At 48.8% G+C, this 14,844-nt stretch overlaps 1 protein-coding gene across 1 annotated transcript in view; it reads left to right on the forward strand.

Annotated features, from left to right (window-relative positions):
- Positions 1-14,844, forward strand: part of BCR (BCR activator of RhoGEF and GTPase) — a 99,172-nt gene that overhangs the window by 40,596 nt on the left and 43,732 nt on the right. Inside the window, exons 3-8 of the mRNA XM_083417540.1 lie at positions 5,620-5,724; positions 6,547-6,732; positions 11,353-11,460; positions 12,869-12,929; positions 13,073-13,125; positions 14,616-14,756. Coding sequence (XP_083273666.1) covers positions 5,620-5,724; positions 6,547-6,732; positions 11,353-11,460; positions 12,869-12,929; positions 13,073-13,125; positions 14,616-14,756 — 654 coding nt within the window. The remainder of the gene's footprint in view (positions 1-5,619; positions 5,725-6,546; positions 6,733-11,352; positions 11,461-12,868; positions 12,930-13,072; positions 13,126-14,615; positions 14,757-14,844) is intronic.

Raw genomic sequence — 14,844 nt, forward strand, 5'->3', positions numbered from 1 at the left:
TATAAGTCGCACCAGACCACAAGACGCACCTAGTTTTTGGAGGAGGAAAACAAGCAAAAAAAATATTCTGAATCTCAGAAGCTGGAACAGCAGGAGGGATCGCTGTGCAGTGAAAGCAGCAATCCCTCTTGCTGTTCTGGCTTCTGGGATAACTGCGCAGCCTGCATTCGCTCCATAAGATGCGCACATAGTTCCCTTTACTTTTTAGGAGGGAAAAAGTGAGTCTTATAGAGCAAAAAATACGGTAAATAAAGGGTTTGTATTCGCCATAAGATTGTGGGGAAGGAGCAAGGCAATACTGTACAAGGACGTGAACAGTCTCTCTCCCTCCCCGCTTTTTTCCCACTGCAGAGAGCTTTTGGCATCTTTTGCGCGTGCTTTTAATTCCCAGAGCCACCCGCTGTCACTCATCTTTTTTTGTGGTTCCTTTTACGATTCCTCAGCCGTAGCAGCTGGAGCAAGAAGCAAGGCCTTTTAATTTCCCCAGAGTCTGCTTCCGCAGGAGGGGGCGAGGGGAGAATGCAGCGTGCCTGGTTGTTAGCGTCAATATCTGCTTTCCCCAGCCTGGTGCCCTCCAAGTATTCTGGGCTAGCACCAGCATCCACTGGGCCTTGCTGGCTAGGGCTGAGGGGAGATGTAGCCCAAAGTGTTTGGAGGGCATCAGCTTAGGGAAGGCTGCTCTAAAGTCACATGCCTCTGCACTGAGGCAGTGGTTGTAGCTTCTGATTGTGCCACCGGGGCTGATTTCTTGAATCAAAGTGGTGCCGGGAGCTGGCCCTTCATTCTGGCCAGCGGCTGTGTGAGAAACTCTTTGCTCTTCTGTGGTGGTGGCGGCTGAGGAGCTTTTACGAGCAGCTCTGACAGAATATCCTGGCTGGTAGACATCAGAAAGGTGGCCTTGCCTAGTCAGCAGCTGGTTGGTACATCCTATCAGGGGGAGGATCAAAGGGTGGCCAAACTGGTTTGAGAAATACTTTCTCTTCTGGCCTTGGGCAATTTGGCACTGAGGAGCAGAGAGTGCCTGTGGCACTTCCCCAAAAAGCTTTAACTCTTTGCTGATAGGGGAGGGAAATACTGCATCCATCTGGTGATGTTGTTTTGACCCCAACTTGTTTCTTTTAAGAAGTCTTTTCCCTGAAGTGTGACCCAGTCAATTTATGGTATGATAACTGCAAAGCTGTAGGAATTGAGTTTTTGTTTTTTGTGGGGGGTTTTCAGTCTGTCTTTGTAGTTTTATCATTTTTTGCTCTCATTGTAGCTCCTGGCTAGAAAGTAGTGTATAAATCTGCGTAATTATGTATCATAATCATCATCATCATCATCAATGGAGAGAAGTATTGGAGGCATTTGTGGCCCAGCCTGGCTACTCCTCAGGAATCCCATTTTATTAAGAAAAGCTCAATTTATCTATTAGATGTGATGCCTCATTCAAAATGCTCAAGTACCATAGGGCAGGAGTGGTCAACATGGTGCCCTCCAGATCATAGAATTGTAGAGTTGGAAGGGACCCTGAGGATCAATTAACCCCCTGCAATTCAGGACTATGCAGCCATCCCATATGGGGATCGAGCTTGCAACCTTGGCATTATCAACACCATGCTCTAACCAATAAGCTGTCTAGGCATTCGATGTTATTGAACTCATAGGACTGCTGGCCAACCAGACCACTGGGGCTGATATTGGGATTCCAATATCTGGAGGACACCACCACCATAATGCTGGCTATCCGTACCATGACAATAAATATACAAGTAATGGCAAGGCAGCTATGAAAGCACAGTTTTTTGTGCCCTCTGGGGCAGCTCTCTGGCCTGGTTTAGGTCTGCCTATGGTGAGAACCCCTGGATTGTTCTGCAGCCTCTCTGATTCAGTGGGCTTGGCTGGTCCCTTGGAGTCAGCTGTTTCTTGGGGATGGGGATGCTCCTGCCATGCCTCTTCCCTTGCAAGCAGCCTCCCAGTAATGGCCAGAAGGAAAGGGAAATAATTTTTTTGGGGGGTGGGCAATGGGTAGGCTGGGATTGTGGTCCACGGCAAGCCTCCAGAGGCCAGCTCTGGTTACATCTCCTCCTTCCAGGCTCCTTTCTGCTCCAGATCAGGGTCTTGGCTCCTGTGGTGCATGGCCTGGGAGTGGGCAGGGAGTGCCCAGCCAGTGCTTCGTCAAGCAATGCCCAAGGTCCTTGGCGTTGTCCTTGGCATCCCCCACCTTGCCTTTGCTTGACTCCCAAGATCACCTGCTTGAGGCTGGTGTTGGCTTTCCCCCTCGCTCTCCCTCTCCTCCTCCTCCTCTTCCTCCTGCTTGTTCTCTGCTGTTTTAATGGCTTTGCCTGAATGTACAAGCCCTTCCTGAGCAGAGGTTGGCATGAACACCATTGGGTGGTTATAAATAAATGTTGGCTTCTCTCCCTGCTCCTCCACCTCTCTCCACATGAAGCACAGCCGGCTGGTTCTGCAGAAAACATTCCCTGTTCAGCACCACTCAAGCAGTGAAACCTTCTCCAGCAGCTTATTAAACAGAAGCCCCGGAAGATAATGTACATTATAAGGATCCTAATTAATATCTCTCTGTCTCTCTCCGCTCTTCATCCCCCGTTGGCCTCTCTGTGTCTCCCCCACCCCCTCTTCCTTTTTTTACTGGAAGTCTCTGCTCTGAAAATGTTCATTGTGCTGCTTCCCACAAAGTCATGGGAAGATACTTGTTCTTTACAGCTCCCTCTTTAACACACCCACTGGAAAACAACATTTCCCTTGCTGGAGGCAGGTGCCAGTGGGGCCCGCTGTGCAGCATTGCTCATTCATTGTGTTTCCAGACCTTAATTCCTTACTCTCGCATTGTTATTAATTGAAGCGAAACAGGGGAAGGGCCTCAAGCCATTTCAAAACAGGTTCCAGGATGGAGCTGACCCTCTCTGATCTTTGTGTTTCACGGAATCCACAGCCTGCCGCAACTCAATACACTCTGCAGCAGCATCCTGGTTCCTTCCCTGTGGCAGAGTGGGGCAGGAACTGGGGGGGGGAGGGGAGCACAACGCCTGGACTTTCCAGATCAGGAGCAATTACATCACCTTCTGGGTAACTGATGGACCCTCCTTGTTCTTTCAAAGTGAAGGAAGTGATGATGAGACTTTCAGAGAATGAGGACAATAATGAGCTAGATAGAGGCTGGATGTTTCTCTCCCTTGTGCCAGCAGCCTAAATGATAACAGTTGTGGTGCTCATTTACGGCTTGCAGGCTTCCTGCAGGTATAAAGCTGGCCACTGTGAGAACAAGGATGTTGGACTAGATGAGCCATTGGCCTGATCTACCAGGCTTGTCTTACGTTCTTACATTCTAGTTCCTTGCATTTTTAGAAGCCGTGTTTCATCTGGCTGAAGAACACTTGTTGAAATCTCTGTGTTTTGCCAGCTGAACCTAGAGTGTAGGGGAGGCCCACAGAGATCACTCCCCAGAAACTATGCAGAGGATTGTAGTCATGGCTGATGCATAGCTAGGCCTCCCCAGTCAAATTCCAGCTTGTTAACTATAATCACCGCACTTTGCTAGATCATTCATCAATGACTTTCAGTTGATCCAATTAAATTTTTGCATGCATGCATCTATTACTCTATGAATCTTCTTTCAGGGGTGCTTGGGAGGGAGCTGTCATGAGGGGCTCCTGCACTTGAAACTTCACTACAACACTGCTGGCTTCCTTGCAAAAGTACCGTATTTTTCGCTCTATAAGACACACCAGACCACAAGATGCACCTAGTTTTTGGAGGAGGAAAACAAGAAAAAAAATATTCTGAATCTCAGAAGCCAGAACAGCAAGCGGGATCGCTGCGCAGTGAAAGCAGCAATCCCTCTTGCTGTTCTGGCTTCTGGGATAGCTGTGCAGCCTGTATTCGCTCCATAAGATGCACACACATTTCCCCTTTTTAGGAAGGAAAAAGTGAATCTTATAGAGCAAAAAATACGGTATTTTGGTAGACAAGCAGAAAAATTTGGGCCACCGGCATTTACAAACCCTTGACACCCAGGCTTCTTTAACCACTCAGATGATTTACAAATTTAATAATTTTGTCGGAGGAACAGCTCCCACCTATTTCTAAAATGTCTTCCCTGCTCTGTTTCTAACCACAGTTCAAAGTGTGAGACGTTTACCATGAGAACCCCAGTCGGTCAACAGTGCTGGGAGATGCAGTTCAGCTAGCATTTTTAAAACTGCTGTCTTGCTTTGTAATTTGTTGTTATTATCTTGTGAGATCTGTTGTACAGACAGCCCTGATATTTATACTGAAGGGCAGCACAGCATTTTTTTGGAAGTGAAAAATAAGCAAGCACACTGGCTTGAAGTTTTGGGCTGGACGACTCCTGCCTCTGCTAAGGAGTGTGTCTGCAGGGATTGGTACGAAGGGGCTCACCATGGAGATTAGTAATCATAAGAGGGAAGGTGGGGGCAAAGGTAAGAGCAGTGAGAAAAGGGGTGGAGCTGCACAAAAGAGAGCATGTGAGCAACTGGCGACCACTGCAGTGCCAGTTTAGCAGCTTCCGTAAAACTGCTGATAGATTTACATCTGTGACTTCACTCCAAGCACATGAAAGAACTAAGCAACTGCCTGTAATGTGTGGATTGCGCTGTTGATGTTGAGCTGATGACCACCTTTGTGCAAAACTGAGAACAAATTGCTCCTTGAACCCCAAGGGTTGAGTGTGCCGGGACAAAGAGCATCCGGGCCTCCGAGATGTTTGGGGCCTGCTTTAGAGATCCTAGGTTGTGCCTGTCAGCTGGAGGACTTGAGTGCTCTTTGCACAGCAGCAGTGCCCAGTGGGGATATGGTGCTGTTCCTTGCAAATGGGCAACACGCACCAAAGAGCTGTAGAATGGCTAAGCTGCTAGCGAATAAACCTTTTATGCTGGTGGTTTGTATCTCATACTTCTTCCCCATTTCCACCCCCAATTTCTGATTTTTTCACAACATCTGAGTGATGGTGGGTCTGTCTGTCTGTCTCAGAACTGTACTCCAGGTATGCAGCACTGGGGTCTGCTAACTCAAAATCAAGGTGTGAAAGCCTGCTTCCTTTCACCACCTCCCCTTCACACTTTATGTATCTCCTGTTTTGGGGTATGCTTGGTGCTCCCTGCGTTAGCAAGCTGACCTTTTTTTGCCTGCGTGCCACCGTTTTAGTGCAGGCAAGTTTCCCTGCAGCACCCCTGTCAGAATGAGATTTATGAGTCTTTGAGGCATCACAGCTAGGGTTGGATGGATCTGCCTATTTTCATTCCGAGTTAATTTCGCTGAGGCTCGTTCGCAAGTCCCTGCTATTTTCTGCATTTAAAAGGAAGTATGAAAATGTGTAGCTAAATGCATATTTTGTCACAATGCATTTCACCTCTGTGTATGCATTTCTAAACACTGCATGCATTTTAATATGCCATTTGAACCGGGAAATGTGAAATGCAAAGGGATAAGTACGTGTTCTGGTATGCGCCTTGGTATTGGAGGTGGGAATTGAGTCATTTCACTTAAAATGCAGACTTAACAAAAATTCTCCCTTAATCCCCAATTCCACATCCAGCTTAGAGAGCAGCCTTCTGCACTGCCTTACCATTGTTTTTCTTGCGTCTTTCCTTTCTCTAGAGTGAGCCAGACTTGGAGAAGGGCTTGGAGATGAGGAAATGGGTCCTGTCTGGAATCCTGGCTAGTGAGGAAACCTACTTAGGCCACCTTGAAGCTCTGTTGCTGGTAAGAACACCCAGGAACATGTGGGTGGGGAGGCGTGGGTTTTATTTCCAGAACTGGCTGAAGACACTGTGAACTTGCGGTGGAATAGCCAAAAGGGATTTCCCTCGTCCTAACTGACTGGGAAGCTCTCGAGTTCAGCCCCCCTTTCATTAAAAGTAAAGGAAGCTGTGCAAGAACATTGTCAGGCTTTTGTAAACTGTTGCTATTCATTTCAATGGGACTTCAGCAGGAGAATTCCCCAGTAGACTGTGCTTGGTGGTTGTAAGCAGAGGGTTCCTGAAGTGGCCACCGTGTCTTACGCTTCATGGGAGAACGGAATAGGTAAAGGGACCCCTGACCATTAGGTCCAGTCGTGACTGACTTTGGGGTTGCGGCGGTCATCTCGCTTTATTGGCTTAGGTAGCCGGCATGCAGCTTCCGGGTCATGTGGCCAGCATGACTAAGCCACTTCTGGCAAACCAGAGCAGTGCATGGAAATGCTGTTTACCTTCCTGCCAGAGCGGTACCTATTTATCTACTTGCACTGGTGTGCTTTCGAATCGCTAGGTTGTCAGGAGAACAGAATAGGATTGGACTTTTTCACAAAGATCTGGAACAGCCTTCCTCAACCTGAAGATGTTTTGGATTTTAACACCCCTCACTTCCAACCAGCATGGCTGTGTTGTAGTCCAAAATATTTGGAGGAGATCAGGTTGAGCAAGGCTGATTTGGAGCAGGTCCAAATGGGGACATTCCGGCGCAATCAGACAGGAAGCCCAGCCATTCCGGCTGGTAGATGCCTTTGTTTTTTCACCTGCATGAAGGGTGGTCTCTGTTTTCCAGCCCATGAAGCCTCTGAAAGCTGCTGCCACCACCTCACAGCCTGTGCTGACCAGTCAGCAGATCGAAACCATCTTCTTCAAAGTGCCTGAGCTCTACGAGATCCACAAGGACTTCTATGACGGGCTCTTCCCACGGGTGCAGCAGTGGAGCCACCAACAGAGGGTGGGGGACCTCTTCCAGAAGCTGGTGAGCCAAAGCTTCTCTCATAGCTGCTTTGCTGATGCTCTCGTGACCTGTGGAGCCCCTGCTCTCTCCCAGGTGTTGCCTCTCTGCTTTCCCCTCCAGCTGTGTTGTGGTTTGTGCACATTGGATGAAGGTGGTGTCTAAGGTGGCAAATAGGAGCAACCATGAGTGAGAAGCAGCTGTGTGGGATGGAAAGCCTGTAGGCTGGCAAGTTAGGGGTTGCATAGCCCTCTGGCTGGACTTGGTTTTGCTTTGTCAGGACTCCAGCAACTCCTGGCAGATGCCTTTGTGACCTTCATCATAGCCTGCAGCATGTTTGTGTGCGTGTGTTTGCACACCTTGATCTTTCTGGTTCATTTTTCAACCTAACAATTAAGTGTTTAGGCCAGAGATAAAAGCAGCTTTCCTTAGCCTGGTGTCCTTCAAGTAAACTGAACTCCAAATGGGGAGGACTGCAGTTCAATGACAAGAGCATCTGCTTAGCACATAGAAGGTCCCAGGTTCAATGTTGAATAGCATCTCCTGGTGAAGCTGGGGAAAGACTCGCTGCCTGAAAGCCTAGAGAGCCCATGCCGGTCAGTGTGGACCACACCTTACCAGATGGATCAGTGGTCTCATTATGTATGGCAACATCCTGTTCTCATCAGCCCCAGCCAACACAGTTATATGATGCTGAGGCTCATGGGAATTGGGAGCCCATGTACTTCCCACTGTCAGTTTCCTGTGGAATATGATGTTGGGTCCCTTCTTGGGTTTTACAATAGCCCCTGAGAAACCCACAGGAATGCATTTTTCTTGCTGTATCTGCATGGGACAAAGGTGAAATGGTTCCCCCATTGGCCTGTTTTAGCTCTGCCATTTTGTTGACTGGGACTGGGAGCAAATGCTGAGCGTTCAGATACCAGCATTGTGTCCGTCTTGCCGTCCCCACGTCCTTGTGCCTTGGGCGTAGTGAGCTGCCCTGCACCACCTCCCAGCAGCTGGACTTTCTTTTCCATGTTGCCTGCATATAATTTGGGCTGTGGTCAATTGACGAAGGGAGAGGCACACAGCAGGGACCCTCCCCACTTCCCTCCCTCCCCAGGACCGGCTTTTGTTTTTGATCCTGTTGGACCCAAAGCCTTTGCAGTCCTGCCTTGGGGAGTTGCCAAGCCCACTTTGAAGTGAGAGGAGAGGGAGAAACGAGGTTCAGATGTTTGCAAAGGGAAGCAAGGGCACTGTCTGTCTCTCCTTTCCCTGGGAGCTGCCAGGTTCTTCCCCCACCCCTCCCCCTGCTTCCCTCCCCCTCCCCCAGCTCTCTTTCTCTCTCCATCTGCACTCCTCCTTCCGGCTTTGATCTAGCCTCGCTGTTCTGCCTCCTCAGCCGCAGACTGTGGGGTAGACATATTTTCCCCTTGGATATCCTGAGCGTTCCTTGTACCCTGACCTTGGCCAAATACCTCTTGGGGGGGCAGCACTGTGGAAGAGCTCTTTCCCCAGCCAGTAAGCCCCAGTGATGCCTGCTTTGTTGCTGTCACACTTGGGCCCCCTCTTCCAGTTTGTTCTCTTTTAAAGAAAGGAAATGTCGCATTCTTGAGGTGCCTCTGGTTCTTCAAACCAGAGGAGAAATTCTGCGGTGCGTAGAAATGGTGAGCGCAACTCAGTAGGGTCATCCAAGTACTACCATGTGTCGGCACACCAGTCGTCTGCATGGGGAATGGGAGACTGGGCCTGGCTTGCACTGCCAGCCACTCCAAGAAACAGGAACCAGGCAGGAAGAGCAAGGCTTTGTTTTGCACACAACTAGTGTGCAAAACATAAGGATATCAGAAGAACCCTGCAGTTAGATAAGGCCAAAGACTCACCAATGTTCTGTTCTCACAGAGGCCAACCAGATGCCTTGCAAGCAGGAGCTGAGTGCAGCAGCGACACTTGTGCTGCTCGGCAACTGGTTTTCAGAGGTGTACTGCCCCTGACACTGGAGGGTCATCTACAGCCATCATGATAAGTAGCAATTGTTAGTCTAATCCTTCGTGAATTCATCTAATCTCCATTTAGAGCTGTCTACATTCATGGACATTACTACCCATAGGGCAGTGGAAGAGTAGATGAGCCATCATTGTCTTCTCTCTCTGTGTGTGTCTTTAACATGAATTACAATCCCCGAATACAATCAGGGATCTGAACACCAAAAACCAAAGTGAACGTTCATTTTCTCCCTGGCCCAGAACAGAAGCTGAGGACTTGAATTTGTGGAGTGAGAGCTGCTCCAGGCTGGATTTATTTTTCGCAACATGCCATTCACACAATAACAGTGCATTTGTGGAGGATGTATACTGGGCTATCCCCACATCATTCTGTTTTAGTAGTTCTGCAATGTTCCCCCCTGTGTTACTGAACTATTGTCGTCCGGAGGGGCGTACGATAGCACAATAAAAGTGGAATGAAAAATAAACCAGAACGTTTGTGGCATAAAAAGCTGCAGGATTTTGGATTGAAGTTGCTGAACATGCACTGTTTGGAAATGAAGCAATGTGTCTGCCTAGAACCATTGCAGAGGTGCAAGCAGTATTGAAAGCAGGATTGCATATAACTACCCCAGTACACCTGAAGGAGCATCTCCACCCCCATCATTCTGCCTGGACGCTGAGGTCCAGTGCCGAGGGCCTTCTGGCGGTTCCCTCATTGCGAGAAGCAAAGTTACAGGGAACCAGGCAGAGGGCCTTCTCGGTGGTGGCACCCGCCCTGTGGAACGCCCTCCCTTCAGATGTCAGAGATAAACAACTACCTGACATTCAGAAGACATCTTAAGGCAGCCCTGTTCAGGGAAGTTTTTAATGTATGACATATTAGTGAATTTTTGGTCTTCGTGGAAGCTGCTCAGAGTGGCTGGGGAAACCCAGCCAGATGGGCGGGGTACAAATAATAAATTATTATTATTATAATACCTTCAAGGGCACAAACAATCAATGCTTGCTGTCTCAGTTGTTAGAGCACGAGACACTCAATCTCAGGGTAGCTGGTTTGAGCCCCACATTGGGCAAAAAGATTCCTGTATCACAAGTGGTTGGATCCTTGTGGTCCCTTCCAACTCTATGATTCTATGAATGCCCAATGAAAAGGATGCTTGGAGGTATCCTGGATGAAAAGCTGGAAGATGAGCTCCTTCTCCCTCAGTGGAGCACAAATGACATTAGTCACTTTGCTTTCCTGTGCCTTCTCCATGGGTGCTTGCTCTTTGCACTGTGAATTCTCCACACTGAGCAATGGGCAGCAAGCGCAGAGTTTACATTTACTTGAGAGTTCAGACATGCTTGCGATTCGCCCAGCCTTTTCCTGAGCAGGCATGAACTATGGCTGCTATTTACAAGTCAGCAAACGAGATCAATGCTAAGTCCCAGTGATTAAGAGGGGCTTATTCCAAGGCTTCTGGGTCTGCTGCTATTGCAGCACCACCAAACTGATGGAGAAATTTTTCTCAGCCTCTCTCTCTCTCTCTCTCTCTCTCTCACACACACACGCACACACCACCACCATCTCTTTCAGCCATCTTTGTTTTGCCCTCCTCCTGCCTCTATTGTCAACTATATAGTTTTCCCTGGGTGACCTGGGAGCCTGAGCTTCCTTGCAGGGCTGTGGAGATGATAAAACAAAGAGGGTTGTGAATGGAGCGACCACATACAGCATCATCAGCTCCCTGGGCAGGATAAAAAGTAGAATACAGTGGTACCTCGGGTTACATACGCTTCAGGTTACATACGCTTCAGGTTACACACTCCACTAAGCCAGAAATAGTACTTCAGGATAAGAACACAAATTGTGCTCCAGTGGCGCGGCGGCAGCAGGAGGCCCCATTAGCTAAAGTGGTGCTTCAGGTTAAGAACAGTTTCAGGTTAAGAACAGACCTCCGGAATGAATTAAGTACTTAACCCGAGGTACCACTGTATATTTTTTGAACTGAAAATTATTATTAACTTGTCACATCCATTTCTCCACTGAGCTTGGGATGAGAAGGAAATGAAAACAAGCCATTAAAACAAAAAGCAGCTCCCCAAGAATTTTGCAGAGAAATGTCCAAGGCACTTTCTCTCACCAGCTGGGCTTCTCCAATCGCAGGAGAAACGGCAACTTAAAAACGGATCCAGGCTCTGTGTTCAGTGCTTTGCTCTTGCATTCATCCCTCTTACACTTTTCTCTATGCTAAAAAAAGGGCCTCTGCATGCGGCTGGTTTTGGGGCAGTGTGAGCAGTAACTGTGCAGTGAGAGGCAGGGATATCTCTGCTATAGGTGTGTGTCTTGTTTGTACTGCCCTACAGCTGAATCATCTCTGACTGGCAAAGGGGCTGACACAGCCCTACAGTGTTTAACCCACTGGCCAGAATGCAGCGGAGAAAGTGGCCACAGCAGGGGTGGGTCACTGGGTTAATCCAGATGTGGGTAGGCAGCTGACCACCCCCACCCCCCTGCACCCCCTCCCAGTCCTCTCTGGTAGCTGATGTGGGAGGGAGGAGCCTCTGTGCTTTGTGACAGCTCACCATCTTCTGTTCCTTTGGAATCCAGTGCAGCCAGCGGCCCTCTCCTCCCGCAGCCCCCCTTCCCCCCACCCCACCGGTGTTTGTTTCATTTTGCATTTGCTTTCTGCAGGCCAGCCAGCTGGGAGTGTACCGGGCCTTCGTGGATAACTATGAGGTTGCCATGGAGACGGCAGAGAAGTGTTGTCAGGCCAACGCTCAGTTCGCAGAAATCTCCGAGGTAACGTTATGATGTTCAGACACGTGCAGCGACTCGTTCTGACTAATGCGCTCAGATGGAGCCCTTGGGATGTCCCTGCAGCACTTGCCCTTCAAAGGTGGTGCGCTCTCTTCCTCTCTCTCTCAGCTCCTGTTCATTTCAGTGGGCGGCTTGCACAGGAGAAGCTTCCAGGCTTGTCAGTTCTGCCCATCTCATGTGCTGCAGCCCTTAATGCGACCCAAGACCTAGAATCATAGAATAGAATCATAGAGTTGGAAGAGACCACAAGGGCCATCGAGTCCAACCCCCTGCCAAGCAGGAAACACCATCAGAGCACTCCTGACATATGGTTGTCAAGTCTCTGCTTAAAGACCTCCAAAGGAGGAGACTCCACCACACTCCTTGGCAGTAAATTCCACTGTCGAACAGCTCTTACTGTCAGGAAGTTCTTCCTAATGTTTAGGTGGAATCTTCTTTCTTGTAGTCTGGATCCATTGCTCCGTGTCCGCTTCTCTGGAGCAGCAGAAAACAACCTTTCTCCCTCCTCTATGTGACATCCTTTTATATATTTGAACATGGCTATCATATCACCCCTTAACCTCCTCTTCTCCAGGCTAAACATGCCCAGCTCCCTTAGCCGTTCCTCATGGCATCGTTTCCAGGCCTTTGACCATTTTGGTTGCCCTCCTCTGGACACGTTGCAGTTTGTCAGTGTCCTTGTCTTGAGGCCACCCTAATTGACCTTTGCGGTGATACGAAGTCTAATTAGGTGATTCCCCCCCCCCCCTTGCACACTCTGCTGGAGTGGCTTTGAGCTGCTCGGGCACCACCTCCATGCCACGCAAGGGGCAGGATGGGAGGGTCTGAACTCCTGCAATGAAATTATCATTAGCAAAAGAGAGGTGAACAAGCCCACTTGAGTGGCGAGCATCACCCTCTGTCTGGGAAATGGTAGGCCTTCGTTAGCCTCAAGTGGAGTGACGTGGAGTGGCACTAGAAAGGTTGAGGGTTTCTCAAGTGGAATTGCAGTGCTGCTGGGTGTCCTTTGGGAGAGAAGCCGTCTTAAGTAGGGTGCAATAGCTTCTTGAGGGTTCTTGCAAGTTGGGCCACTCCTGCCTGGTACTGCTGAAAGGAAATCACAGCTTAAGTGGGTGATATCCTTGTTTTCAAGATCACGTCCAAACTGTGCCCGGACACCCCAAACCAGGTACTGCAAACCATAGACACAGCTGCCGAAGGTAGCAAAAAGCACTGTGCAAGGATGGAGTTAACCACTGGACTAGAGCTGCCTTTGCATGGCAAATGCTTGGGTGCTTACTTCGTGTCAACAAAGGGCTTGATTAAGCTAAGTAGGGGACAGCTGGCAGTTCCCTGCTGCCCTCTGAAGAAAACTTAACACAGTGGATGTTTTCTTTCTCCCCTTTCATAGAATCTTAAGGCTAGAAGCACCAAGGATTCAAAAGAGCAGACGACGAAAAACTCCTTAGAAAGTGAGTAGTGCACCCACAGACTAGGTTGGCAGAATACTTTCCTTTCTGTTGAGCTGGGCTTTCAGCCCTGCAGTTGTGTGGGTCATATTGGTCTACCAAGCAGTGCAGCTCATGTGGGTCCTGTCTTCTTCCTTTCTCCACAGCTCTCCTTTACAAGCCAGTGGACCGAGTCACACGCAGCACCCTTGTGCTCCACGTAAGTTGCTTTGAACGTCTATGCTGCCGTCGTTATTGCAGTGAGCAAGCTGGGAATAAGCAGACATAGAAGCCTTGAGATTTATATACAACAGGACTCATAATAGTTGCAAAAATATGTAGCCAAACAGCCATACCACAGGCAAAGATGGTGTTGTGCTTTCCCTCCCCCCCCAATGTGTTGAGTGACATTGTGGTTTTTAAAAAAAAGATAAAGGTAAATCTTCCTTTTCGAATCCTCTTTGGGGGTGTCTGTTTTCAGAGTGGTCTTTGTGTAGGGCTACTGCCTTTGCTCAGACCCTCCATGTAGTGCAGGAGGGCCATGATCCAGTCTCCCAGCATTTCCACAGGCAGTCATGGAGGAAGTGGTTTTTCTTTAACCCTTGTCTCCATTTCACAACACTATTGCTGCTTGCGCAAAACCACATTTGATTGAAAGACACAACATTGTGAGATTTGACGCTGGGTCTCCTGTACCGTGGTGTGATTTGTTCCCAAGACAAACTTCAGGAGAAGATGGTGCTTTGCTGGCCATTGAATATCGGGAAGCTTTATAAAGATAAATTCCCTTGGAAAAGAGTTGCTTGAAGTACCCTGGGAAATGTCCTTGCTGTGCCCCAGCTTCAGAACTGGGGTGGGGAACATTCAGCTGCTCCTTCATATCTGGGTTTAGCATGCTATCAGCTCAGGTTTCCAGCTGTGCTCTTGCTTACAGCTTAGACCCCCCCAACCCCTTTGTTTGCTGTTAAAAATACAAAGGGGGTATGGGTGTGTATTTAGGGTAGAAATTGGCTGCCCTAAGGACTTGGCTTGGTTTCTTGATTCAAACAAATGTTCAGAGCAAATGTAACACAGTACACTACTGGATTATAATACTCAAGCAGCTTAAAATTACCCTATGCCTACATAAACCCGGAAGCCAGACAAAACTGGGAGGTCTTTGTTGCTTTTCTGAAAAGTCCCTGGATTTTGTTGGGTACTGCTGGGAAGGAAGGCACTCAGCTCCCATGAAAGTCTCTCCTCTTCCACATCTGCCACAAGCCACTTGCTCCTCATAGCTCTCTGTGACCTTCCTACCCACCTGCTGCCTCAATCTCTCCAGTGCCCCATACACTCCCATGAGTTGTGCTCCTTCACTTCCACCACCCCCAGCCTCCTGTCAAAGGTCTCTTGCTCCCCCAGATGACCCTAACCTTTGCTGCCGCTTAGTCCTGAAAAAGCCTACCCCTTTTCTTCCTTCCTTCCTGATAAATGTTGAGTTGTTGCCTCCTTGGAACGGGGCCCTGTCTTCCTTTGCTTATGTTGATTGGTAAAGATCCATCTGCAGTAACAGGACTGTAACTAATGGTGGTGATGAAAGATAAAATGGTGGCTGGAAGATAAAACTGCTGCTGCTAAGGTGAGCCTGTGTGTCTCTCCTGCTGGGGCCAAAGCTCCTTGTATTTCCAGCTGCCATTCTCTGAACTTTTTCCCTTCCTCTTGGCGGTGCAGGATCTACTGAAGCATACTCCATCAAGCCACCCTGACTACCCTCTTCTTCAGGATGCCCTCCGCATCTCCCAGAACTTCCTGTCTAGTATCAATGAGGAGATCACACCCAGGAGACAATCCATGACAGTCCAAAAGGGAGAGGTGAGTGCTCCAGTCCTCCTGGCACCTTCTGGGGTGCGGTGTTCTTATGTGGGGGGTGGCATCCATGCACATCCACACACAACTGTTT

Source organism: Podarcis tiliguerta (genome assembly GCF_965153285.1).
Source record: "Podarcis tiliguerta genome assembly, chromosome: 16".
NCBI classification, from domain to species: Eukaryota; Metazoa; Chordata; class Lepidosauria; order Squamata; family Lacertidae; genus Podarcis; species Podarcis tiliguerta.